Consider the following 27,998-nt stretch of genomic DNA (forward strand, 5'->3'; position numbering starts at 1 on the left):
CCTTACGAAGGCGCAAAGACGACAACATACGGACGTACTGACGCACAATACTAGACACTTAATTAAGCCACCAAAAGTTTTACATCCAATAGCCTTGAAATGTAATTGCGGATGATTATTAGTCCATAAACAATAGTAAAGATGCGTGAAATTACACACCACTGAATGAGCGACCACCTAATTCTCTTTATTCTCTGGTGGATTCTTTAGTGCAATACTTCGTACCTATAACATGTACAGGTACCTACATTAGGTAGGTAGAGATAGGGGGGGAGCTAGGGAAGCTGGGAAGGTGGATGAAAACATATTGATCATTGATGCAGTATCTGTAAAGCAGTACCAAAGCGGGATGGATTCTGTTTCGGAGCTATGGGGAACTCTCATATCTTTCCTAACAGATTTTAATATGCACATGTTCCCTTCTCAAGTCCCTACCCTAATTATGTTTCGGTGACAGTGGGTGATAATCAAACGGAGTACCTATGTAGTACCTAGATACATTCATCACCTGTCCAGGTACATTGTTGTACCTAAGTAATAAGCAATCCTACTGGACACCAACCAACCAGACTAGCCCAGCCGCCAGTGGGCTACATATATACAGTACATAGTACATTTAGCAATCAATTGGGCAGATGCCTCTAAACCATCCCTGTCACACCCTTTTCTTGGTGATTTCAAGTGATTTTAAGTGATTTTAAGCAGGCAAGGCAGGCACGCTAGCGGCTTTCCACCCCTGTTCAAATTGCTCCGTGCTCTCCCCTGCCCCCCCAAATGTGGTCCAGTTTCTTTGCTGAAATCATTTCGCTTGCGATTCCAGACTTCTTCAGCCTCCGCGCAACAATCCCGCAGAGCAATAGGTAGAAGAGATAGTCTTCATTTCTTTTTACAGCCAGCTCTCTGTTTGTACGTATTGTACGTATGTACCTTAACTTAAGCCTTAAGCTTCCATCCAACCCATAGCTCTATTACCTTACCTTAGGTATCATTTCCAGCGTTGTACTTGTTCAATCCATTTCATTCTCCCTTTCACTACTTGGCTTTCTCGACGGGACATCTTTGGGCTTTTTGTGCCATTAGATACTTTATTTTATTTTTTCTTCTTACAGCTAGGATTTGGAGTTATTTGTTCAGATACCCGCCCACCTCCCCCAAAAGGTACCTCGAGGCTCGTCATCTGTCTACATCCAGGTTCAATCTATTTCCTCCTTCGCAAGTTCCAAGCGACTGACCCACTTCATCCTCACCCCCCCGAATTATCTCAATCTCAGCAGGGTTTCTTGTCACGACGCGCCGTTCTTCTCGACATCTCCATCGCATCGCCTCTTCTTTTCCTCGCCCGTCTCCGTCTCGTGGCTCTTAGAATCTTCATCCGCATTCCCGATTCAGCCGCATCAGCCAACCTCTCCTCTGGTCGCGGTCGCCGACACGGCCTTAATTACTACTCGGCCGTTCAAGGCCACACCAATTGCTGCATCAGGGGTTTGGGCAGCTATTTAAGGTGAACGGCTGTTGAGTATCGAGGTGAGCAATAATTGATAAGCTTTTCCACGTCTTGCTTAGGACTATTTCTATCCGAATCCTCTTATTTCTGGAAGCGCCCTTCGTTTTCAATTGATCGACGCGATTTCATGCGCCAGCCAATCTACCTTGTTTAAAGTAGAATACGCTTCCAGTTTTTGGCATGTGTCGGTAGCTAATCTTACCTTTACAGTGCGATAGCTTGCTGTCTCCTATAGCTAGCAAGCATCGAATTTTAATTGGGAAAGATGTCTAGAGGTGCCGACGAGAAAGCACTGGCGGAGCACGAAAATTCGAGGGAAAAAGAATCAGTTACGGCCGAGGACGGATTAGGTTCAAGAAAAGGACGTGGCCTCCTAAACGTACCGTCGAGATCATCATCGCAAAAGATACAGTCATCGTCAGCAACAACGGGGCTCAGCGGGACGACTGCTGACGATCCGCGAGATAGCATTGGTGGCAATTCTAAGGAATCAAAACACAGTATGCTTGGCAGGCGTCGGAACGGTAGTGCGTCCAGCAATCACTCTGGGGCTGCCACGAATCCCACGACTACACCAAGTACGTTGCCGCCAAACTCCCCGGCTGGGGCTCCGCAGCGGCGAAAAAAGGGCGGGTTACTGGCCCTCCTTGGATGCTGCGTTGTTCCTAATCACGCCAGCACCCTCGAAGGTGGTGAAGATCCACTCCCTTCTCACAAACTGGATAAGCTCCCTCAAAGACCGTTGACATCTAGCCGACGAACTACAACACCTTCAGAGCAGACGGGTGGGAGTAAGACTCAAGTTTACGAGAAGGAGAAGGAGTCGTCGCCTCAAGCAAGTACCGCTGCTCAAGACGCATCCAAATCCGCAAACCGGGTCTCGGGGTCAGCGACTCAGGACCAGTCCACGATCGGCGAACGCGAGAGCGAGTCGAAACAGACTACCTTGGTCGGGGCACCAGGTCCCAGCATCACGGTTAACCCCCCGGTTACAGAAGATCATGAAGCGGAGGCGGATGCTGTCGAAGGGCCATCCAGCAGGGACGTCGACGGCGATGTTGAGATGGCAGATACAGAACTAGCTGTAGCTGAGCCAGCTAACCAACCTAGTACGGACGACGAGTCTCAGTATGCGAAGTCAGTTCCGCCGCCGCCGCCCGGACCGGTCCCCGTTGCCAATCCCGCCCCCATTGCGCCAGAGGAGAAATCCGTGGATCTAGAACAAGGCCAACAAAAATATCTTCTACCACCTATTGAACCCCATCTCAAGGGCAGAAAGTGTCTGGTACTAGACCTAGACGAGACTTTGGTGCACAGCTCCTTCAAGGTAAGTCATGGAAATGCTTGTGCAAAAATGGCCAACAAGCTAATTGTCGCAGATATTGCACCAAGCCGATTTCACGATACCAGTCGAAATTGAGGGCAATTATCATAACGTGTATGTCATCAAACGGCCGGGTGTAGATCAGTTCATGAAGCGCGTGGGCGAGCTATACGAAGTTGTAGTGTTCACAGCCTCTGTCTCTAAGGTACGTTATATATACTACTATTACCGTCTCATCTTCTGACCTAGTTAAATAGTACGGCGATCCATTGCTAGATCAGCTCGACATCCACAAGGTTGTCCACCACCGACTGTTCCGAGAAAGCTGCTATAACCACCAGGGCAACTACGTCAAGGATCTTTCTCAGGTCGGCAGGGACCTTAAGGATACTATTATCATTGACAACTCTCCTACCTCATACATCTTCCATCCTCAACACGCCGTGCCCATCAGCAGTTGGTTCTCGGATGCTCATGACAACGAATTATTAGACTTGATACCCGTTCTCGAGGACCTGGCCGGATCTAACGTTCAAGATGTCAGCCTGGTTCTCGATGTCACTCTTTAAGCTTCAGTTAATTTCTATTCTATGAGAACGGCAAACGAACCGAACACTACCTAGGGTAGCCATCATAGCGGCGGGCGTTTGGTGACAATAACTTCGAATTTTTTTGGTGTATATGTACTGTTTAATCTTATATACCGAGTTAGGCTGCGTGAGCTCGCGTCGCCCCTCTCTTCTGCCTCCTTTCCTCAATTCGGTGGATGAATCCAAAGTTGATCAGCTACATAAATGCAAACTTATTCTACAAGAGGAGCTTGCCATTTCGAGATACGGCGAGAAGGCAAATGGGTTGGACGAGATCCCGGGCTAGCACATAGGTGTCAAAATATTGGTACATGAAAAGAGGAGGGTCTTCAGACGCCACGCCTTTGCTCGGGTAGAGTTAAGTGACGCCGCTACCGCCGTCATAAAGCGATACACATTATTTATTCTATTTCTTTTGTCAATATTCTTTATTATTACTGATGGTGCCTCATGTGCTTCACGCACGCGAGGAGAGGATAAGGGGAGAGCTGAGTCTGCTAGCAGACATAGTAGGAGGCTGAAGCAAAAAGGGGAGGAGGTAGAAAGCAAAGCGGATAGCTGGACATTCGGCCACGAGTAGCATTATTATGGGTCTGATCACATCTTGCATTTTTATTCGGTGGCAGCCAGAGGTAGAGCTTGCATGTATGCTCCTTCGCGTCAGTTGAACGGGACCCCGAAAGGGGTAATGGGATGAGGATTTGTCCGCTTCCGATCAATACCCGGCCGAGGCAGATTCTCAAATTGATATATAAGCCCTTGAATAAAGGACCAGTCTTGATTGTGCGCAGAATTTGTATCTTGCTATCTCTAAATCTCATTAGACTACTGCAGCTTGTATAGGTAGTGTTTTTGTAAATATATCCATCATACCAACACCCCGAGCTCATGCTTCAAGATGAATAGAAATCACGTGTAAATCAGTCAAGCTACCCCTAGGACCCTGAGGCTCATCCAAGCCCTTTAAATATATCCCCTCTCACACGCATGCTAAGATGGTACGGTACCTCACTACCTATATCCTGCCAAAACCGCAACACCCGAGGGGTTGGGATCAACCAACCAGCCGGCCGCGGGAGAATAAAGATGGAAAAAAAAAAGCATCCCGTTCCCGTTCCCCTTTTCTCTACCCCCCTTACCTACTTCCAGCACCCGAAACATATGTAGATTCTCCCTTACGTTTTCCGGGTGCGTAAACCGACGAGTTATTAACGAGTGGTGGCTGCTGACGCTGTGCTGTGCTACTTGCCTCGTGAGACATCCGGGGCGCTTAACAGTGCCCGTCCGTCATGTGTGTGCTGTCTGTCTCTAGCCGTTGCGTACCTACCTACCTACCTATATATATATACGAGCGAGTCGGCGTGACGGGCTAGGTAAAACAGGTGGCGCGTCTCGTCTCGGATATATCTATCTATCTGTGCGCGCCGGCTCCCGAAGCGGAGGTTAGGGTGGTCGTGGCTCCGTTTATTTGGGCGGGCTGTGGGATATATATAGAGCGGGTTTGAGGACGATTTTTCGGTGTTGGGTGTTTATTGGCAGGTGCGGTTCTTGACTTCTGCCGGCTTTGCTGATAATGGTGGTGATGATGATGATGATGATGTTCCCGGAGCCACCTCAGGCAGTTAAGGTAAACCGTAAGCATGGCGGGGATATCTGGTTTAGCCAAGACGCTCATTACTCCCTAGTCTTTAAGAAAGCACCGCTTCCCTCCGACTCTCATTACGTATCTATTTACGCCTCCGTTCCGGGTCATTTCAATCCCGAATTACCAGTTAGGCTTACTACCTCCTTCAACCTGACCTTCATACATATGGGTGATGGTTTAAATCTAAAATAATGTGAAGTACTTCGTAGATAATTTGTCAACTACTACGCTGTCCTTACAGACATTGATGACGAGTACAGGGGAAGCTTGGTTTCATTACGTCTACACTACCTACATTGTTGAGCAGTGGAGTCTCCATAGTTGTCAAGATGAGAATATCACCTTATTTTACGACCACTCAACCGCCGTGAACTCCCAGAACAAAAACGAGATTTGCTAACAACCAGACTAACTGCCAATGGTGATTTCTGACTATCACATACACCTGGAGAGAATTCATAGCACACGATTGACCAAACACGTAGACACGTGTAAGAGGAGAAACCCCAGCCGAACATACTACTGAAAAGCATCGATTACTACAAACATCCTTGGGTATCTCGCCAATCCGTCCCTAACAAAAACTCCTCCGGGGCGTAGTTACTCTTCTGATGTGAGACCCATAAAACACCAGATCCTGTCAGTTTTTGTTACAACCTGAACCTTAGCTCATAACGAATCCTAAATCATAACATCGCGGTCTCTGTGGGCTTGCTATTAAATGATGCTTGCTTTGCACTGCTCCCATCTCCCCTGCCCAGGTGCGCGGATTTCCCTAGCAGTTAGGGGTGTTGGGACACTTGGAGGCAACATAATCTACTTCGGCGTAGTAAAAGTCAAGAGCTTGGGTTCCGTCATTTCTTATTGTATCTGTTCTTTTTGTGGCCATTGACACCATTAAATCCGCCGCTGTGTCCCTCGTTGTGGCGCCCACCCTTTGCTTGGGTTGATGATTCGGCTCCGGGTCCGAATTCAGTCTCTGGCTTTGGCTCAGCCGTTGATTTAGGATCAACCTCAGGCTTAGAGCTATCCTGCATCGAGGCCAAGGAGCGCTTCTTGGCAAAGTCAGACACGCACTGCTGACAGATGTGTGACAAACAATAGGGGCATTCGAAAGCTATAATGCCTCGTTTCACATGACAGGCGCCGCATTTGAACTTCTTAAACTGCTGGATCTTGCTGCAGAACCCAGAGTGGAGACAAGCTTCCACCTTCTCATCCTTGGTGATGGCGTTAAGCTTCTTCCAGCGTATCTCTTGGTTGGACTTTTCGGTAGTCTGTTCGTCCTCTTTTTGCTTGGCTTTCATCTCTTCTTGCAATTTTTTATCGTCTTCTCGAGCTTTTTTGCGTGCTTCCTCCGCCATTCTTCGCATACGAATCACCTCATCGACCTTTTGGCGCTGTTCGCGCCTCTCCCGCTGAAACCGACTAGAGACATTATCTCTGTCGAAAAATCCTGGATAATTTGGCCGTCGAGCCCCATTTCCAAAGACGTGACGGAATATGTCAGGGTATATATCGTCGAATACCCATTCTTCATCATCGTCGGAATCGGCCCAGTGCCGAGGATTCGGTCGCGCTTGGAATTGGGCCCCGGGGGCTGTGGTGGCATTCCGATTGGTCATGTGAAGATCATAACGAGAACGAATGGACGGATCATGCAGAGTCTCGTATGCATATTGGATCTGTTAGATATTAATTTAGTTTCGGTGCTATGCCTTGAATGATAGAAACTGTAACGTACTTTTTGGAAGGTTGCCGTGGCAGCTTCCGCATCATTGGGGTTCTTATCTGGATGGTGAATGAGAGCTAAGCGGCGGTAGGCGGCAGTGATTTCTTGCTCGGTTGCAGTGCGTGCTACCTCGAGGGTAGCATAGCAGTCGAAAGTAGGGAGGGGAGGCATCTTGGATAAATAACCAAGAATCAAAGCCTAACAAGGTGAAGATGTCCCTTATTACAGTACCAAAGTAGAATTGGCAATGTAGATAAATATGGTGAATAAGGGAGTCAAAAGTGTATAGTGATGTCGGCGTTAAGGGGATATCCTGATCCTAACCAGGTGAAGTGATGGAAATGATAAACGTGAAGGAAAGTCGGGAAATACAGATTGGGCGAATGTCTCAGGCGGGTGATGTTTTAGTAGCAGAGAGCGGCCCTAAGTAGTTGGATAGGTAGCAACTACTTTTATAAACGGGATATCCGTTGCTGGGGATATCATATCGAATGATCAAAGGATAATACTAAGAGAGGGTTTCTAGGACAACATAAAACGGAACTTGGTGAACTTGTTATTAGATCCCCGCAGCATCATCGTTGATAAAACTAGAGGGCCGTGCAGTGATTTAGTCAGTTTCACGGCATGTTTTAATAGAAGGGGAAAAAAAGAAGGTTGCGTTAGTTAAGTCTAGACTTCTATCATAGCGTTTGGCAGCTGCCTTGTCAGTTATCAGGTTAGCTGGTTGGCGGCTGCCTACCTAACCTTACGTAGGTGTAGGTTAAAGTAGCCACGGTGTACGGACATTATACAGACTTAAAGTACATATAAGAACCTACACCGCGTTTGCATTCATGCCGCCTAATTATCTACCTTATATTGAACGCGGCACCACGTGATTTATACATGATGTACCTACATACCTACCTTCATACATGTATGTACCAGGTATGCTTTTAGCAAATCGACACAAACAGAGCTTTAGAACACAATAAGCCGGGCAAACCCCTGCCATTAGTATGGTCCTGGGGTGAACAATGAATAATGGTATAATAATAAAAACAAACTAGAAGAGATGAATACCCAGTATGAAGTCAACGCGATATATTTGGCACCTGCTTTATGTCTTTGAAGTGGTTAATCTACCTTTCACCACCTCATTAAACCAGTTTTTAGTAAACTCTGCAACCCCTTTAATCGGCTACCCAAGAGTTCATCTTTGCTAGAACAAAACCAGTCGCGAAAAGTAACGGATCTCAAAAGGGCCCCATGTAGGCATATATCCACCCGCATTAGACAACATCCAATGTCTAACCGTCCCTTCTCAGTACCCTACCAGATTCCATAAGCATCATCATCCCTCTTGTCTAGTCTTTTGACTTCAGCGTCCGTAAGGGGCCTACAGCCACCACAAGCACAGCGGAAACCCCATAGTGTATATAGGTTGCTTGGCGATATCGGTCCGTATGAGATAGTCAGCTCGGTGCTAGCGGGCACGTCCTTTGCCATTCGGAGCTCTATGATATTATCCTGAGCAATGCAGTACTTGACAGACCTGGCCTGACCACACGCGTGATTGAATCGTGCGGCAATAAAGTAGACGAATGACGATTCATTAACCGCAAAGCTATTAATCTTGATTAGCACATCGGTCTTTGGTTAGTTATATAATATAATAGATAAAAACATACGCGTTGGTCAGGAAGATTGCTTGCCGCTCGTCATGATCAGGGGATCTTTTATGCCCATGCATTCGATAGAACGCAGCTTGAAGCTCGGGGGCTAGCGCCTCTATATCCTGGTATAAAGTCACAGGGCTTGCCGTAAGTATTGGACGTTCTGCGAGAATCAACTGGCCTTGCTTCAGATCCGTTTTTGCAAAGGCCCCGTACCCTCCAAGTCGCGACTTCTTGACTTCAAAGTACTGGTTTCTGTACACCTCAGGATTTACCAGATACTCGTAAGGGATCCTTCCATACCCGAGAGATTCGGCTGCTGCTTCGTCGGCATCGACCAGGTAATGCGGGATCGTGCTTGCTTCTTTAACCTCGTCACCTAAATCATTCTTTGCTTCATCGCCAGTGTCGTGGTTCAGAACCTCCCCTGTCTCGTCTTCGTGCTTGGAATTACACAGGGGTTTATTTCTTTTTACCCACTCAGTAATCCAACCGATATGTCGCCTTAGCAGCCGTAAAATTTCTTTGCTGTCGTTGGGGTCTATGTTGGTCAAAGTCTCCGGCGGCGTCGGACTCCATTCGGCCATGGAGACCAGAGTCTGACTTTCGTCGCCGACAGATTTGTCGTCGACAGATTCGTCGTCGACAGATACCGGTGCAGACATTGTAGGTAGTGCTACTGAAGTTTTAGTTAGTCAGATAGCTGTATGGATAGTGTAGATAAGTTGATAATGTAACGTGATGTTGATGAAATATGTAGGTGAGGTGTCGATGATGTAAGATGTCGGTCTTGTAGTAAGGAAAGGCCGAAGAGTTTGTAACAAATGTCTTTTTAGGAAGTCGGGTCGGTCTGTCATGTCTTGGGAATGAACGTACATGTAAAGTACAAAAGAACGATTGGTATTTACCGTTAGACCAGGGGTGGATTGTTAGGCAGGGGCGATTTGTGGACCCGGTTGTGCCAAAACTGTTAAAGTAATAACGATCTTGGTAGGATGTGAGAAAAGGGCAGGTAAGAAGATATTAAAATAAGAGTGGAAGATGAGGCTTCACCAAGCCATCCCCCCTTCGTATAGAGTGCCCTGAGGACCAGATAGCACCGTCAATATACGACAGGTAGGGATGTAGCGAGGACAGCAGATGGAAAGAAAATGAACAGGGAAGGATTGTGATGGTATGTTGATAGATCATGGAAGAAGAAAATATCTTTTCCAAGGTCGGTGTGGGTTAAAGGGGGGTAACGATCTGTGGTATTGAAAGGCTGAAGGAAGGAAAACAATGACCGAAATACGTACGAAGATGGATGACTAGAGCAGAATCGAAAACGGAACGGTTCACTCCAAGTGCCTGTAAGGTATTGCTCCTCAAAAGCAATGATAGTATTGGAGCTTGAAGGGCCCAATACAAAATTATCAGACTTCTGGTAACTGCGAATCTCTTCTTCTTCGTTAGGGAGCCCGGGAGCCGGTGATGGAAATATGTTCATGTTATGGACATCACCCTTCACATGTCTTGTTGGTGGAATGTTTTTGTTGATGGGATGCAAAGAAGCAGAAGGAAAATGAGGTGCGAAATAATGATCTTTGATGACTATTAACGACGTTGACCTGTTGTCAGTGCCTGATCATGAGTTAAGAGGAAGTCCAGATATGTCTCATAATAGGTTGGTGTAGAAAACTTTTGAGAGATTGTTTGTGAGTTGGTCCAAGTTTGGTTGAGTGGACTGTGCCAGGTCTGGGTTGATGTAGGTACCTGATGAAGTATGGTTGGAGCCTAGGATGATGAATAAGGGATTTAATGATCAATGGTGATGGTGGATAACCACTAAGGTTAATAATAATAATATTAGCAAAGTAAAGAGTACCTACCTAATTGTCCCGGAATGGATGTGGCCGTCCCCGGAGTCGGCAACCGGAAGTCAAGTTATCTCTGTGCCGATGTCCCGATCTTCCGGTAATCATGACCGATAAACCCGGCTTTGGTTGTACATGTAGTTACTCAAGTAGGTTGGAAATTGTAAGAAGTCTAAAGACAACCAAGGGTATGAGGTACTGAAAATATAACTAGGTAGCCTAAGCTATCAGAGTTATGGTAGCTCCGAACGGTTTTCAGGTAAGATGTTCATTTAAACTGAGGCCTGTAAATTTTCAAAGTGTTAAAAAATTCCAGCCTTTCACTACCTGTCGGATACTGCGGCCTGGCTTGCTGTTTGAAAGTGACGTGAAAGGATAGCGGCCGGTGTTTGGCCTTGCGTAATATGGAAGCAGTCTTTAATGTGATCACTTGCGAAGGAAAAAAGGAAGAGAAGTAGAGAGTTGGGCATGCGGAGTGAAGGTCAGCCTAGGCTGACAACATAATATGGAGAAAATTATTTGACGTGATTCCTGGAGTTGATTCTGACTCTATCCGTGAATATCTAAAGAGTCCTGTTCCACCATAATGTGTGACATAATGATAGTGGGATGATTATAACAACGGCAAAAACGTCTTCAAATTGCTCAAAGACTTACCTACATCATACAGGCCCCAGCTAACTCTTTTGAGGACTGGATATGTGATATGTATCTGGAATATGTGGGACAAAATCTCGTGTAGAAATGAACGTTGTTGCTTCTAGAACACTATGACATCAGGAGGCAATGTGTTACGGCTTTATCCTGCTCTTGTCGAAATATATATACAGGATAATATAATTGTGATATGTTGTGATTTCTATAACGGTATAAATTTGACGTGGCCAGACTTGATATGGTTATTTTTCCCGCAGTTTATTTTTGAGGTTGAATAATGTAAATATTGATTGAGGGCAAATGCTTCCCATAGCCACACTTGTAATGGTTATTTATCGACAGCAAGCTATGTAGAACTAGGCGTAGGAAAGTCGCTCTTGTTCAAAAGAGTTGGTTATGACATAGCCCCAAGTGTCATAGCTTTGCCTATATTTTATGCCTGATTCCAACGAAACGTGTGGGAAAGCAGTTTATAATTGAGAAATCAGAATGTGGTGATATACCATATTCCTTCAGGGTTCTTGCCTGATCTCCGCATCTGCTTTATGGTGTCTTGGTAGTTAAGCCTATCTCTCGCATCTGTTGTTAAAATAAAGTAACCTGCTTATTGGAGCTTGGTCAGGTAAAGTATTGTAGATGTGACGTGGGAGCGAGGCCGATATCTCTCATCCTTCACGGAGAGGGCGGGACGGGACGTTACGATGCAATGCCACTAGTGCAAGTTTAACATGCAAGTGGGCTAGCGGGGCAGAATAGTCACGAATTATTCTAGTAGTATAGAAGAATATGAAAGGGTTATAGGGTGGATAGAGGCTTAGAAGAGAAGATATTTTATGTAACACGGTCTCGAGTACCTATACTGTTTGGGGTGTCGCTCATTACTGTGCACGATAATTACTATTGCTTTTTTTAGAGCATATAAGCTATGCTCAACTCTGACTTGAATGATTCTAATAAAAGCTAAGGAATGTTGAGTAGGCATATGTCTATCTTCCTATGGTATAATATATGTCATTGTCATGAATATAATTGTTTCTAAATTGGAAGTAGAAAAGGGGCGACCTTTTCTTCTGGTTGAAAAAATAATTAAAGAAAAAGGTGTCAAAAACTTAAAGTGGAATGAAACAGTCAGTTGGGTCGTGAAGAATCCCGATCAGCTGGACCCGCGTTACAACTACCACACCTTTGGTAGTTTCAGACTCTAATTATAGAAAACGTAGGTAGGGTCTTCAATATACTGAGTACGTCGCTAATAAAATAGAAATACTAAAATAGTCGGCATAGATAGGGCTTAGGTAAAGAGCATTTAGTCCTTGTCCCAGAGTAGGCAGAGGTTCTTTTGCTTGGGCAAGTGAACGGCAACCGTGCGATGTCTGATCCTTATAGAAATAGAATTTCCAATGCCGGCAGTTAAATGTATTGCGGGTATATATCGTATGGTAATATGTGCAAGGGTCTACTTCACATGTTACTTGAACGGGACTGATTCACATGTGAAGTGCGATACTGGAATCAAGTTCTTACCAATCCAGGAACACACACTATTGTTTTCGCCTTAGGGCTCCTTAGAATGGGACCTCGGAATAACACTCTTTATGTATTAAGTAGTAGTTTACTGTAGCCTCTAGCTGGACGGGTGGGCTACCTGGGCAGTTTTGACCCTGTCTTTCGTCCTGCTTACTTCATTGGATCATCTGAGAAGTAGTAGATCTGTGTGGGTAACTGGTACTTTCGTATGTCTGGCATATCAATAATACCTAAGGAATAGATCAGGGATATCTACGAATACGGCTCTGGGCCCTTTGTAAGGCTACCTACTTACCTACCTAGGTATATCGGTGTATTATCTTCGTAGTCGACGACTTACCGCTCGCCGAGTTTATTTCAAAGAATAACCCGTATATCTATGGGTCAGGGGGCGCAGATGATGAACCGTGCGTAACCGGGATCCCTGGTTCTAGTGGGACAGGTTTTGCTTTATATGATAGTAGGGCGAAGAGACGCCCTAAATCCTACATCTCTTATGGTTGTTTCTCCGTTAGTAAAGTAGTATCTTCTATATTTAAGATTTGTAGTACTGAACTTGGTGTCAGGTAGGATGATATTGGCCTTTTATAAGGTCGCGACTGACATAATCGTGTATCCCGCTAGAAGAAACCGTTGGCGTCGAGGGTAGGATACGGAAATAAGCATCTAAATGACCTCATTTATTGTTTCCCCTCGTTACCTTTTCGGAATGGCGCTCCGAGTCTCGATATAGCACAGCGCAATAAGCACAAGTCTAATTTAACAAGAATCAGGCGACGTATGAAACTCTGACGGCAGCACTGTATTACATAAGATAAGAAGCGCATTTATACATGAAACCAAACCCTCGGAAACCGTAGTATCTTACCTACCTGGAAATAAGCTGACGAGCGTGTGCGTAATCGTGGATGGGGGCGGCCCATCCCGTGCGGCAAACATAGAACCACGACATTAGAGCAGTTCCCTGGTTCCACCAGCCTACATGCTTTAGTCAGGGGCACGGCACTGGCGGTGCCCTCTAGAGATCGTATTGGGATGGTTGAGATATATTAGTCAATTTTTTATAATCTGTTCCCCTTGAAAAAGGCAAAGCCTACCTATGTAGAGTTGGATAGGCTGATATCTAGTAACACAAGCAATGTTGTTGTGTAGAAATAATAACCCACATTCAAGATTCCTACCGTCGCTCATGTCACTTAGGCATGGTGTATGAAGCGTGGGTGCACAAGGCTAAGCGAACTCTGCTCTTATACGGGCTTTTTAGAAAGGCAAAGATGCATGAAAATGTCTATTCTAAACTACATGAATTTTGGTGTATCGCTGCTTGCGCAGATGGATCTCAGGGGTAAACCTGACTCCTCGTCTATAGCTAAGGGTGAAACTCCCACGTGCAGAATATCGTCCAGGATCAAATGAGATCGTTTATGAGTAAAGGAGGCAACTTAGAGCCAGAAGAAAAGAAAAGAACCAAAACCCCCAAGTGTATACCTTGTTGTACAGAAAGTGGGCGGACTAGGCAAGCCAGTCGTTCAGAAACCTTGCCCCTGATAGCCCAACTAAATCAAAATTGCCCATAGAATATCCTTTTTCCAACCAAACCTAAAGGAAGGGAATCTATCGAACCCCTAACTCCATCCGCGTATGCATAATTCCAAGCCTGACACAAGAAGATAGCTTAGTTGTAGCCGCTACGGCTTCGTCCACGGGTGCTGCTGGTTTCGGAACCAGTGTCAGGGCTGTTGGAGCCAGTGTCGTTGGAAGGAACGTCAGATCCGGACTCAGGCATTTTGGCGTAGTTGAAGTGAATCTCTTGTTGATTTATCTGTTCTTTTGTACCTGGACTATAGATGCTCTTGACTTGCTGAAGATGAATCTTTAGATGTGTTAGCTCATGTTAATAGGGAGAAACGTTGGGCTGGTTATAATAAGGGGTAAGCCGTACTGAATGTTCTTGATGTTTAGTATCGTTAAAATGATCAAGGAGAACGTACGATTGGTAACGTCTCAGGTATAAGTTGGAAGATGAATGCGTATGAAGATGACTGTTCTAAGAGAGACGGTGATGATCGTGATGGCTTGAGATAGAGTCAAGGGAAAGTATCAATGACCTAGGGGAAAGCTTGAGGGTTATATAGTGCGTTCGCGTGTAACCAAACGATCTGACGTCTCGAGGCCAGTTTTGCCAAGTCGTAATTGGACGCCTACGGTAGATTAGATCACTGCCTCAGCCCTACGGCAGGATCCCGTGAACCACACCATGGATCCAGGTCTGTATAACTGAAGGCGTATACCCGTTGTGGACATCATACCGGTCTAGTCAGCCTACAGCACTATGATCCATCACATGTACGAAACAAGTCTGGATTAGATAACTTGGGCGGAAGAGTGGTCGTCAGTGTTCACGAACTACACACTTGAAATGAAAAAAAAAAAAAAAAAAAAGAAACATGTCGAGTTAGATACATGTGTGAGATCTAGTAGTGGGACGGCGGCAAGGTCACTACATGCTACAGCATCTCCGGATCGAAGGCTGGACCCGGTCTTGGAATTTGCTTGGTACACTGGATAATGACCTTGAAATTTATGAACATGCAAAGAAGTCCGACATATCACGGCTGAGGATGTTGGTTGGGGTCCGGGATTCGAAGCCTGCGCCCTCTGCCTAGCTCATCCACCTGACTAGGCACAAGGTTATGTTAGGATCGCATCCTATAAGTAGTTAGAGGGGTTGCATCGAAGACGAGAAGAGGAACAGGTTGGAGTTGAAAAGCTAGTCATTACTGCGGTTAGGTCTGATTCATCGCTCACGAAAGAAAATAAGATACGAAAGACAATCAATACTTTACCAAACGTCGGAGGAGCGCGACCACGAAGTATAGTACCGTAGCATTGGACTTGAGATCTACGACTAAACACGCCGCAGCTACTGCATGATATCGGGCACAGCGGGAGAAAATCATGCGAGATAAACGTATAAGGCTAACAGATGATATAGGTTGGAGCATAGCATGTACATCTCATAACATCATGTTGGTGTTCAAGTTGAGCCAAGTTAAGACATGACAGAACCAAACACTGAACTATAGGGTCCAGATACGCGCCATGATAACTTCCGAGAATCTTGTGAGTCCACGTCCCTGGGACGATACCCGGGATCATGGATTCATGGATTCATAATATTAACTACCAGGCGTTCAACCTGGAGCGAATAGTACGGATCGTCGTGAAGCGTGGGCCATATCGGAGAGATCCGTAGAAAAGGGGATAGTTAAGGAAAAGCGGGAGAAGTTCATCATCGGAGCTTGGGCCCAATGCGGTAGCTGAAGTGAAGGTCCGGCTACAGAAATATCTTGGGTACATGTATGTAGTGATAGTCAATCTCTAGCATCGAGGATTGGTGGATTGGGGATTGGTAAGGAGGGGGGAGGTTGAAGCAGGGCAAAGACTAATGGAGGAAGAACGATGTCATGTCTGCGAGGCGCGCGTCGTAAGCGTTAAGCGACATGCGCCCTGTAAAATCCCGTGTGTTAGTGTTACATTACCTAAGTTTAGGTACCTAGGTACTAAGGTATCACCTAAAGACGGGCACTAATAGGTTAGGTATTGAACCCAGGTACCTAACCTAACCAATAAAGCCTGTCCGATTCATACTATTCAAGTTACCTATTTCGGCAAATGAACACTTAGACGTGCTAGTGTAGTGCATCTAAAGAAGGGGGGTATATACCTAGGCGAGTCCGGTGTGGCTGATACTTATTAACGACCTCATGAATGACAAATGGATCTTGGAAGTAGATGTCCCAGTCCTTTCCCCGTTTATGTAGTATCCCTACCAAAATAGGTACATATTACCTCACGGTCGGGCTAGGTGGGGGCCATTAGTTTCAGTCAGGCTCAATTAAGCCACAGCCCTGCCCTAATTAGGAAGCCTACGCGCTTGCTGATCCAATAAGAACCTTAAGTAATCCAGGACCCAATCTTCAAAGGAATCCATCTCAGAATCCTCAATCCTTCCTCAACCAGCATCTCGCATGTCCGTCGGGTCTCGCCAAACGAGGCCTAGACTTCGAGATTTGTACTATACCACACCAATCAGAAACATTCTATGCTAGTCGGTCGTGAACCGTTCATATCCAAAATGAGTAATCCTTGCTTACCGAACAGGCCGAATAGAAGACGGGCCTTGTCCCAATTGACTAGAATAGGTCATTCCAATTCACGATGGGTACACCAGTAGCTTCAAGGTTCAGTGCCTCCCGCTCGTCCCGCCATGGACGGATCAAATCAGTGCTGACTTATTTAATTTAGGTAGTCAAGAACCGAGCGCGCCGCACGTGGGGATAAACAAGTAAGCCGCTAGGATTCTATTTCTAGTGTATAACCTTTGAAGTTCAGTTGCAACGGGACGCAGCGGGATGGTGCGAGACTCGCCGGTGTTACTCAACCGACATACCCGATAGCCTAAATGTTACGAAGGAGAACTTTCTAGTTTCTTTCTAGAAAAGCCCATGCGACCCTGAGAATAACCCAGAGGGCCCTTTGAAACAGCGAAGAATTCGACGAGCGACGTTGCATCCGCTAACCAATGACAGGCACATAACTGTCATCCTGAGCTGCTGTTCCTGGCTTAAGATCAGAAAATACGGTTTCCTATTGATTAGCTTTGTGTTAGAAAGATACTACTAGCCGACATGTGTAGTATACGGTCGCGGTGTGCCCAATACACGACATGGCCAAAATTGACCTTTTGATTTTCACAACGTCTATACTTTACAGGGTTTTTCTCGGATAGGATTGCTCAAGATGCATTTGAATCCCCCGTCACGAAACCCTTTCAGGGGCTATTCCACCTATACCTAGGTACTACTAGTTGACGACAGGGTTAACAGGATCGGAGTTTGCGGAGCTGGCGCAAGTCAGCTGGTGGAGAGTATTATTCTGGCTGCAGACTGGAAAGGAGTGACGACTGGCAAATGCATGGGATCTCAATCCGCGTATGTTACAGGTTGCCGATTCAACTCAAGATAAAGATCGAGGATTGGAGGGCCGTTTATGCCTCGCGGGAATCTAAAAATCGATATAAACATCTGACCTGAGACGGCTATTTATCGAATGGTCCCGAGCCGTCTGGCCGTGCCGGCTCTGAATGCTTGTTAAGTACGATGCCTGCTGCCGGCGGGGGGCCCCCTAACCAATTGAAGATTCTACCGTTAAAATCCCGGACATCAGTAACCTTGCTGCTGATCCTACACCATATGCCGTTTTGCCAAGGACAATTGGTAACCGATATTAACGATATCAAGAACCATGGCTTTGGTGACTGTAGAAGCGAGTGCGAGTCCCGATACGCCGGGCGGTGCTCCATGGAGTTTGAGCTGACTAAATTATTCCCAGCGCCCGAGTCTGAGTCTCGCAATTCCAATGTGGCGGGGATCCGTTACACTACTTCACCCTTTTCGGATGCAAGTCATAGAATAAATAGGATGCAGATCATTCTCAGATGTAAGATGTAACTGCAGCCTGTTGTCGCGCATCAATTTATCTTACCCCTCAGCCACTTTCGATCTGCCTTATGCAGGAAAACGTACGTCCGATACCAACGTCATTTGTGTCAAGTTACGGATCCGTATTAGTAGCCTTACCTGTTTACCGAAAGACCCAGCTCAACCGGGCTAAACTTCTATACACCAAAACGCCTCCATGTCGTGGTCGCGCCTCTATACCTATCCATTAGCAAATTTCAAATTCCGCGGCGGGATTATACGCATAGGTAGACCATGAAGGGGACCCCGAGTTAACAGGTCGTATTGAAGAAATGAGCCCTGCTAACACATATTATCTAATAATATCTCTCCCAGTTTGTAGGTTATCAAAAGGTTACCAAATCGTTTCAGCTGCAGCTTTCCTACCGAGCTCGTGGCCACGAATTATTCGCATTGTCACGGCCTAGTCACCCCTCGCGCTCACCACTGGTCGCCTTTCCGCGCGAAATATGGACCGCGTAACCTCACTCAGTAGTATCCTATCTACCTCATTTCGCCGCCATTTCCCCTATGTGGAACTCTATGCCTACCTCTGGCATGTCAGCCTTACGGACCCCTACCCATTTTCAAATGGTGCTGCATGTCATCCTGTTTCAAGTTTCGATAAAGGCTCAATCAACAACTGATATGTGACATTGCCAAAGATGCGTCTAAAGCCATCCAGCACGTATCATACCTGTCGCTCGAAAAACTTGACCCCTATTTTCTATATCATATTCTCTCAGGGGCTTCCATTCTCCATTCAGCACACTGTCAAATACGAATGGGAACTTAAGAAATCGTCATCTTTTCTATTATCTTTCCTATTAGCGATCGATATATGAAAAAAAAAAAAAATTTTTTGCCACGGCCTATATCCCTTAGCAAGCTTGCATGCATTATAATCGCCCGTATCAGTGAGTAGCATCGTCGCCGTTCCCGATATAGTGATGGCTAGTATCATTTACTACTACTCTTTTCCTGTTTTAAAATTCTCCAAGTTTGAGGGGCCTGAGGGGCCGATCTACCACCTTATCGGACCCGGAACTCGGTCCCGATAGATTTATAAAATTATCATAGCCTATCGAAGAAGCACGGAGAACTTTCCTGGGGATTATTAGCGTCGTATGCCTATTGTTCCCTCCCGCTATTTTCGCTGAGATCATATCTCTTCGGGTTATAGACATAGGCGATCCCGCACGCAAGGGTGAATCTACCAGACGCCTTAGATTTTCGGACCATCCTGTCTCATCTATAAAGACTACAACCTTGCCTTGTTCATTCAACATCCCAGCCGTATTGAGGCCTCCTTCGCCTTTGCCGCTTGGGTTTTATTAGAACAGCAAATCGTAATATAGCGTTCCAAGATCTGACGATGCTAGCTCGGTAGGACAGTCCCGTGTATGGCGCAGGCGGGAGGATTACTCGAGCCAATTCTCGCCATAATCTGGTATGGGCTCCGTCGAGATTTCTGTTAAGGTAGGGCTAAGCAGGGTCTTTGTGTTTTCAGGCGCATCTAGACTTGGAGTTCGCCTCATGAAAACAGGCTTCGTATGATAATAATGGGTCTAATTCAGGTAAATCGCATCGGTAACTCACGGCTACCTCCTATGGACCTAGGTAGAGAGCATGGACGTCGCTCACTACCTAATCTAGATGTCTATAATAATACAAGTGTCACTTGAAGAACACCATCGTAAGCTTCATGCCTTGAACAGGCCCTAGCCTATTAAAAACTAAGCGTGAAACTATACCTCAGTCATCCTGATGAAATACTATATTCCTATTTCATACACCGAGGATGATGGCACCCCAACCCTAGTAAGGGCACCGGATCGTGCCTGGTTTAGTGGGACTAGTTATAGATGCAACACTAAAGCTCTCAAGGACTGTAATATCATAAATGCTATGATTACCCGATTACGAGGCGTGCCTCGCAAGATGGACTTCGATAAGAGCGCTGAGTAAGAAACCGCGGAAAGGCTTCCGAAAGGAGCCGTCACAATCCTTCAGATGTTAAATGCTCCTACTAATATGACTACCTCGGATGAGAGATGATTATCTGACTACCTAAGGTAGATGTGATCTCGTTTGCCTAAAGTCCTATTGTGTAACACGGCACGTCGCGAATAGTCGTAAACTACTAATTTCTACGGACCAACGGCAAGTAAGGGAGGTTTCTGTTGGTTGAAGTCATATCATAGGTTAGGTATGATTGTATTCCATCGTGATATGGTGAGATAGGTACCTAAGGATGCAAAAGTTCCGCAAGACGGCGTAGACACTAGATTAGGACGTTATTGCAAACATATCATTATTACTATGACGCCATATATAGAATTTACCATCCGAAAATAATAAGTATTATGTCGTTTTTCCACTTCGTATACAACACCTGACCCAGATAATATTCCTTGCCTTAAGGAGTATGATGACTTATGGAGTTCTTACGACCCCGGAACAGTAACAAGAGAGGACTATGAGTAGGGTTTTTGCACGCCCGAGTAGTAAGAGGACTCGTATGTTGGTTATTTAGGAGGTTTGGCCCGGTATGTCCCCGTGTTAGTCGAGCCTAGGAATATGGATTAGGTAGCTAATTCTGTACGAAGGAAAACATGCTCTTGAGTTTAGGCCTTAAAATAGCCGAAGTGGACACAACGGGCTCAGCAGAAACGACTGGAATAAAAATACGTCAGGACACAAGCTTAAAAGGGCTCACTCATAGGAGATTAAGACAAGTTGCCTAGAATATTACTACCTACCGCATCTTCAACACATTATTTCCGGGAAAGGAGAAAGCTCTACGAAGCATAAAAGCCTTGATTACAGGTGGTAATCGGCCTGCTAATTTGTTCAAGGTTCTAAGCACGGGTGTTATATGTAGGTCTGTTTGCCGTTGCTAAGCAACATCACGTACCCCGCTGTCGACTTAAATAACCCCTTAGGCAGCTGTTCTTTCACCCCTGATCAGTGCCGCGAAACCAACATGGCCGTGGTGTAGCGGTAATGAAGTAGGGACAGAAATAACTCCCCGAGGGGTTTTTCGTAGGACTTGGGTTCGATTCCCCATGAGGGGCGGCAAGCAGGCCAACTTGTTCTGGTCAATCGATTAGGGGTCGGATCCCGGGTCTCAGCTTTTTTGTTCTTTTCCTTTTCCTTGTCTCTTTTGTTGATTCTTTTCTTATTTCTATTTAACTATATGAATTGATTGTTTACTGATATTCCAAACTACGATATTTTAAGTCTTCCCATCTTCACCTAGATAGATATCTTCTTATTAATACCCGGAATTGAGTCGCGCTACGCATGCATTACGACATTCATTACGGTATTCACTGAAGTGATCGAGACTGACATAGGTTAGATATACGGCTGAAAGTGACAAGAAGTCGCGTGTCTCCCCGCACATAAAAACGCCTTGATTAAGCTCAGGGGTTGGTCTTAACGCCACAAATGTAGATCACCGTCAAGTCATTTTCAGCTACAAAACCACGGGTGCGGCTGACACGATTACGATACAAAGTAAATAGTTATTTTCCATTATTGCACAAAATCCAACGGTACCCGGGCAAAACAGCCTCCCATTGGATATCCAAATAAAGCCCATTTTCTCACCCCCCTTGCCGTTGAAACACACTTATTGCCATCCATCGACATGCTAATCGCTAATCAAAAGCCCACCTGGAGCAGCAAGCTCACATACTATTAACAGTGAGTCCAAGCAAACGCCCTCACTTTATCTAGGTACCTAATCAAGTATATATCTATGGCCTAGATTTACTCTCCTAGATCCGGGAGTAATAGATTCTAAGGGGTAGAGAAAAGACCCAATCGAATCTTATCTCCGGGACGAATTAGTAGGCAAACTGTGCATAATTCCCCTTACTGCGCCATCAACGTCCTAGTTCCAATATCCCACCGTCGGCTTCAACAACGACACAGGCTTCGTCCTCCTCGGCATAAGGTAACACATGACGCCGCAGCCCCGACAGACAAGCGTTCTCTCGCCGTGGGTATACAAGCAGTCGCAAATCCAGAACCGGCTGTCGATCCGCGTGATCAGCTCGTCTCCCGGCTTGTGCAGGCCGGACTGGATGCCGCAGCCGATGCAGAACCGCCGCAGATTGACTACCGTCGTCGTCGTCGTCCCGCCTAGCGCTGAGGAGCGCACTTCGGCTTGCAGCGGCTGGTCGATGGCAAAGACGCTCGCGGGAAGCACTTTGTAACATATGAAGCAGCCGAGGCTGGACGGCGTGCTGCTGTAGTGTCGGTAGAAGTCGCGTTCGGCGCGTAGCACGAACGAGAGCTTCGTTTCGTGGGGCGCCAGACGCGGGTTGACCATTTTGTTGAGTGCCTTGGATACCCAGGAGAGGTAAATCAGGTTCTCGTACGGGATGTACTGGCTGATTTGGTCGATGATGTCTTGAGGGAGGATCTCAAGGTGGCAGGCACCCTTGGACAGTGGCAGCGGCACGGCGATGGTGCTAAGGTATTGACGTAGGGTTCTTTTTGAGAATCGATTCGCCGATACCGGGATCTCAGCGCATGGCTTTGGTCCTCGACCTCGACTTCGCCGTTGTAGGTTCTGTTGGGACTTTGGTTGGAATGTCGGCAGCGGACGGCGTGTTTTATTCTGGGTTACAAGATCTATGGTCATCGTAGAAGGTTGGACGTACTCCGAGCGGTCTTTGATTGCCATTATTGAGGATGAATTACTTGCAAGTGAAAGAAGTAGGTATTCTGCTAAAACAGCTAAGGAATTCTCGTGAGATGAATATCCTTACGAGTAGAATAAGATGTGGAACTGGTGAGGCGAAGAGCGGGTTCATCTAAGACGTTCTCATGAGACCTACGCTCAAACTTATATCGTTCAGCTTCAGCCCTAGACGGCAGGACTATGGGGATTCTAGAAGCCGTTAGCCGCGTGTCGCTGGTGAAATATCATATTCTGGGGAATAATCAAAATGTTCTAAAAGGCTGCCTAGAAACAGTGGGATAGGATTTGTACTCACATTCAGCTTGGCTAAGACAGTACACCACTTTGAGATGCAGCTGCGTTTCCAAATCTACGACCCTGCATTGTCGTATTGAGATATAAGGATATCGACAGCAGTAGTTTTCTCTGTTGTGTCATTCCTCATTTGTTTCAACTAGGATGTCGAAGCTGTAGCCAAGTAGCCAACCCTGGCCAAGCAGCCCTACCTGCCTAAGTATAATGAATTCCCCATCTTCGTGCCCGCAACGCCATCGAGCCATGCTGCATATGATCGTACTTATAAAGCATGTTATACTGTGAAGTACGTGAGAGATGAGCGGACGTTGCACTAGTGACTCTTCGGAAGGGGCCGGGAAGTCCCGCGGTTGGCGTTTTCTAACTGCACGACACCATATCCGGCAGCATGTAAACATCGGTACAGCTATGGCTATGGGGTTTACAGCCTATTGGACAGGAATATATCTAGGTAAGTACCAGGAGCGCCACTTAGCAAGGTTTGTAGGGGTAGCTGGAGGCTTTTGTGTCATTTTCATCTGCTTGTTTATATAACGGACATGAAAATGACAAGGATGAGAGTTATATGACATGTGATAGCCTGTCTTTCTCGATTCTCCAAAGGCCCAAGGTAACTGCCAATCGTTCCCAACCCAGAAATTGGTACAGATTTAATGTGAGATCTAGATCGATCTACCTTAGAACGTGGATCGATTGGATCAACGTACTTCAACGTCGCAGCAAAGGAAAGACTCATGAGCCTAGGCACACAGTTAGCAACGTAGGATACCGAGAAAAGCCCTTTAATATATCTCAAATGATTCCAAAAGTAGTAAAAACAAAGCCGACGTACTGTACTTGAGGCTATTGGATAGGATCTAAACTGGTGAGAATTCGACTGTCATAGAACCAGGGTACTGCAGTATGATATGTCATGACGGTTGATGATTGCCCGGGATCTTGAGTATCCGAGGGGTCACTTGACGATGGGCGCATGTGAGTTTACCTAGTTGCATGGCGACCTGGAGGCTTGAATAGGCCACGATTTACTTAGAAGTCTCGCCCGAGCTTTTGGGACTTAGCATCGTAGCTGTCGTAAGGTCCATGCAAGTCAGCATTGCTTTTTAGTCGTCATCCCGAAGCTTGGACCTAATATTGATTGGGTCTCATCGTGTCTGGGATGAGACGAAAGCTACCCAGTATTTGGAGAAGCACATGTTCACCGTAAGTTCACCTTCCTGGAAACAGGTAAGATGGGGTGTGACGGGCCAATCGAGTTACATGCCGATTTCTAGTAAGATGCTAGATGTCCCGATGCTGACAGACTGTAGCCGTACCGTGGCCCGCGTCGTTAGGCCGTGCAAATCGGAATCGATCTCAGACATCTCCGCGGGAATCTCTACAAGCATGTTGGGATCTCAAGCGGTCAAGATTAGATTAGATCTGTATGCCAAGGTCGTATAGCTTTCGGAATGGCAATTCACGAAAACTTCAAAACGTAAGGGCGAGATCCCTCTTGACACCATCTATATGAACCTAGGAGGGGGTCAGGCTAAATCTGAATACCTAGATGTAAGTTAATACAGTATGAAAGTAGTGACAACTTCTCAGCCCGACTGCTTACCTACCTCTCAACACGCCCAGATTCAACACAGTATGGTAGACGACCACAATTAAACGAAGGATGGATGGATGGATGTATCCACGATGAACAGGGATGACACAGGAGAGAGTGGGCCTAGACGTGGACATCTCGTGGGCCAAGATATATACCTAAATACATACCACTAAGCCATCAAAGTTTCTCGTAGAAAAAAAAAAAAGAAAAGAAAAAGGGAGAAACGTGTGGGGTTGCTGGATGGTTAGGTAGGTCGTTGAAGGAAGCTCGGTGCTAGGTTAATGACGTTAGCCCTATATATGGATATCATCACTAAGACATAGCGATATGGAATTACGAATATGCTGCAGTAATTCTAGCGGGAGTCTATGTATCACCGCTATCAATATCCTATATAAATTGTAATAATATCTAAGGGTAGTAGATAGGAAAACGAGAAGATGTCTCGACTTTACGATCAGTAGCTAACTGAAATCATGTTATGTTATTTCCCATGTAAGACAACGTCTTATTAATGAGGCAAAATGAGAGAGCGGTTACAGCCGCAGTAGGTAGTGCTGAGGTATTCAGCGAGATTCTTCAGTCACTCATTGTAAGTTGAGGCAAGCTTTTGATCAGGTTGGAGTAACTACGATTATCTCGCCGCGTGCTTGTGGCTTTTTCTTGCTTCCTTAGCTCTCGATGTAGATATAAGCATTTAAATAACTTATATATCCTTAAGTATCGGGGTGCTGCACCGTATACCTATTGTATTTACCTTTATGAAATACGGTTGGCTGAATAATTCTGTGGCCTTTCCGTAATAAACTCACTTTACAATATGATTGAGCATACCGCTGTGCTAGATCAACTATGCAGTAGTATCGTATGTTTTTCGTGAGGGCTTTCTTAAAGATATAGGTACATGTGGCTTAATTAGATGAGAAGCTATATATGTCGCATATATTAAGTAATGACAATTATGTTGTTACAAGATACCCCTTGGTCATGTGGTTAATCTAACAATATATAAACCCCTATTTATTCCCGCCCGAAAGTTAGGTATGAAGACGCTCGACAGGATGCATGTATCCAGAAAGCATACGTGCAGTTATTGAAAGGGGAACATATAATAAACATATAATATATCCCAAGCTTTACAAGATATAAAATACCCTTCTGCTCGTATGCGGTAGTCCTTGATTCTGTAATTCCTAAACTACCTAGTTTTTAGATCGAGCACCTAAAGGTTCGTGATATTAAATGCGATTAGTGACTAAATTGTCACTGTTATGGCGGCGAAAGATTTAAATAACAGATTCACGACGGATGAAGTCATTTTCACGATCAGAATAAGCCTATCAGCTATTGATTCGTCAGGAGTAAGGATCATAAGCTATAACGAGTCCTAGACAAGCACGTCAATTCGGAGTTCGGAATCCTTCCCCTTTAGGCTCGTTCCCGTTCGGAGTCGGAATACGCGCTAACAAGGGAGTAAGTAATAAACAAGTTTCAGTGCTGAGCATTCCTTCAGATTGGCCATCTCAAGTAATCTTACATCCGATCGAGAAGACGCGGTTTGAGCTAATTGAAGGAGGCATGAATACTAGAAGCTTTGCGATTTAAATAATATCATGATGGGTGGTGACGAGCCTCATCGCCGGGACTCGGATGGGATCACTATCACCGAGACGGAACCCCTGTTGATAAACGAGCGGCCAAGACGGCCGGCGCATCGCCAGAGGCTATCGGTTACGTCGATTACAAGCGTCCACGTGCCCAAGATCCATAACGGGCGCACGATCGTAAACCTTCTTTGCATCATCATTCTTATATCTTCGTCCTCGACCGGGCTCATCGGAATACCAGAGACCCGTCTATTAGAGGACGCAGCATGCCGGCAGTACTACGGCCTCGATAGTAGCACGTCCGGTCCCGTCGACGAGAAACGATGCAAGGAAAACGCGATCCAGAGTAAGGTAGCCTTCATCTTGGCTATTCAGAGCAGCGCCGATGCTGCTGCCGGATTCCTCGCCGCGTTCCCCTGGGGTCTCGCAGCAGACAGGTGCGTCGAACAGTCTAATCAACACTCGCCTTGATAACCGAACTAACTTGCGCAAGAATCGGTCGAAAGCCCGTGGTGGCCCTCGCTCTAGCCGGATCTCTCCTCGGGATTATTTGGGCCATGACGGTGGTGTACTTCCACAACATATTCCCAGTCGAGCTAATCTGGCTCGGGTCCCTGGGCAACTTCCTCGGCGGCGGCAGTGCGGTTATTGCTGGGATCGTGTTGAGTATGATCGCTGACTCGACGACCGAAGAAGAGAGGTACGTCTTACTTGAGATTCTAATGATACCTACCTGGGCATAACTCATCATTTATAGAGCTATTGCATTCATGCGTGTCCACGTCGCCAGCTTATGCGGAAATCTTGGGGCGCCAGCACTTTCGTCCGTCATAATGGCCAGGGCCGGGCCATGGCCGCCAATCTGGATCGCCTTTGCCGTTACCGCACTAAGCGGGATCGCTTTTCTCTTCGTCCCAGAGACGTTGAAGCATCAGCCAGGACAGGAACCTGGTCATGATCAAGAAATGGTAGAACGCGAAGAAGAAACCACAGACCTCAAATCACGAGTATCACACGTCATCACCCAATTTAAGGAGTCGCTCTCAATGCTCAAGTCCACATCCCTCATCCTTCTTCTAATAACGTGCCTCGGAACTCCGCCCGTTTCATACGCGGCACTCCAGTTTATGGTGCAGTTTTTGTCCAAGAGGTACGGCATCGAGCTTTACAAGACGGGCTACATCCAGTCTACGTATGGAGCCGCCCAGGTTGTTCAAGCCTTCCTAATTCTACCATGGGTTACTCGGTATGTCATGAAAAGCACAACACCTAAAAGAATCCGAGCACCTGACGAGCATCATCGTGACCTGTCCCTGGCACGTTGGTCATATACGCTCCTGGCCGTGGGGATATTCATCCTCGGTCTGGCACCGACACTCTCAGGCTTTATCTTCGGGCTCATGCTCATGGCGCTTGGGTCCGGATTCAATAGTTTAACTCGAAGCCTGATGAGCCTATACGTTGACCCAGAGCATCGCTCTCGACTTTTCAGTCTTGTCGCCATGGCCGAGGTTGTCGGCAGCGTGTATGCCCAGCCATTCCTCGCTGCGCTCTTCGCTCTTGGAATGAAGCTGGGTGATGGATGGATTGGACTGCCGTATTATGCGTTATCAATCCTTATTGCTGCTGTTGCTACACTGCTGCTTTTCGTTAAGGTGCCGAAGGAGGCTAGAAGCTCAGCGCCAACGCGCGAGAACGGACATGAAGAGTGATTGTGCCGGGGATAAAGGGGATAGATTAAAACACATGAAGTTAACTAGAGTAATGGTTA

The 27,998-nt window shown here is 46.2% G+C and overlaps 5 protein-coding genes across 5 annotated transcripts; 2 read left to right on the plus strand and 3 right to left on the minus strand.

The window, feature by feature from the left end:
- The first annotated feature begins 1,326 nt into the window (after window positions 1-1,326).
- Window positions 1,327-3,656, plus strand: F5Y00DRAFT_125504 (NIF-domain-containing protein). Its single transcript, XM_048004117.1, has 4 exons — window positions 1,327-1,659; window positions 1,715-2,831; window positions 2,884-3,033; window positions 3,086-3,656. Exons 2-4 carry the CDS (start codon window positions 1,770-1,772, stop codon window positions 3,395-3,397), a joined length of 1,524 nt encoding a protein of 507 aa, XP_047863011.1. The 5' UTR covers window positions 1,327-1,659; window positions 1,715-1,769; the 3' UTR covers window positions 3,398-3,656.
- Window positions 3,657-5,917: 2,261 nt separating this feature from the next.
- On the minus strand, window positions 5,918-6,966 carry F5Y00DRAFT_271378 (DnaJ-domain-containing protein; the record flags this gene model as incomplete). The annotated part of the gene is made up of 2 exons (XM_048012788.1): window positions 5,918-6,748; window positions 6,808-6,966. The coding sequence occupies 2 exons, from the start codon at window positions 6,964-6,966 to the stop codon at window positions 5,918-5,920; spliced, it is 990 nt and encodes a 329-aa protein (XP_047863012.1).
- A 1,143-nt stretch (window positions 6,967-8,109) lies between these two features.
- On the minus strand, window positions 8,110-9,118 carry F5Y00DRAFT_263896 (uncharacterized protein; the record flags this gene model as incomplete). The annotated part of the gene is made up of 2 exons (XM_048011570.1): window positions 8,110-8,404; window positions 8,469-9,118. The coding sequence occupies 2 exons, from the start codon at window positions 9,116-9,118 to the stop codon at window positions 8,110-8,112; spliced, it is 945 nt and encodes a 314-aa protein (XP_047863013.1).
- A 12,658-nt stretch (window positions 9,119-21,776) lies between these two features.
- Window positions 21,777-22,873, minus strand: F5Y00DRAFT_125591 (uncharacterized protein). The gene has a single exon (XM_048004118.1). It carries the CDS (start codon window positions 22,709-22,711, stop codon window positions 21,914-21,916), a length of 798 nt encoding a protein of 265 aa, XP_047863014.1. The 5' UTR covers window positions 22,712-22,873; the 3' UTR covers window positions 21,777-21,913.
- A 3,360-nt stretch (window positions 22,874-26,233) lies between these two features.
- F5Y00DRAFT_271381 (MFS general substrate transporter) lies at window positions 26,234-27,997 on the plus strand (the record flags this gene model as incomplete). Its single annotated transcript, XM_048012789.1, has 3 exons — window positions 26,234-26,664; window positions 26,721-26,927; window positions 26,985-27,997. The coding sequence occupies 3 exons, from the start codon at window positions 26,234-26,236 to the stop codon at window positions 27,937-27,939; spliced, it is 1,593 nt and encodes a 530-aa protein (XP_047863015.1). The 3' UTR covers window positions 27,940-27,997.
- Between the last annotated feature and the right edge of the window lies 1 nt (window position 27,998).

Source organism: Daldinia vernicosa, assembly GCF_022497035.1.
Source record: "Daldinia vernicosa strain CBS 139.73 unplaced genomic scaffold F5Y00scaffold_37, whole genome shotgun sequence".
NCBI lineage: Eukaryota > Fungi > Ascomycota > Sordariomycetes > Xylariales > Hypoxylaceae > Daldinia > Daldinia vernicosa.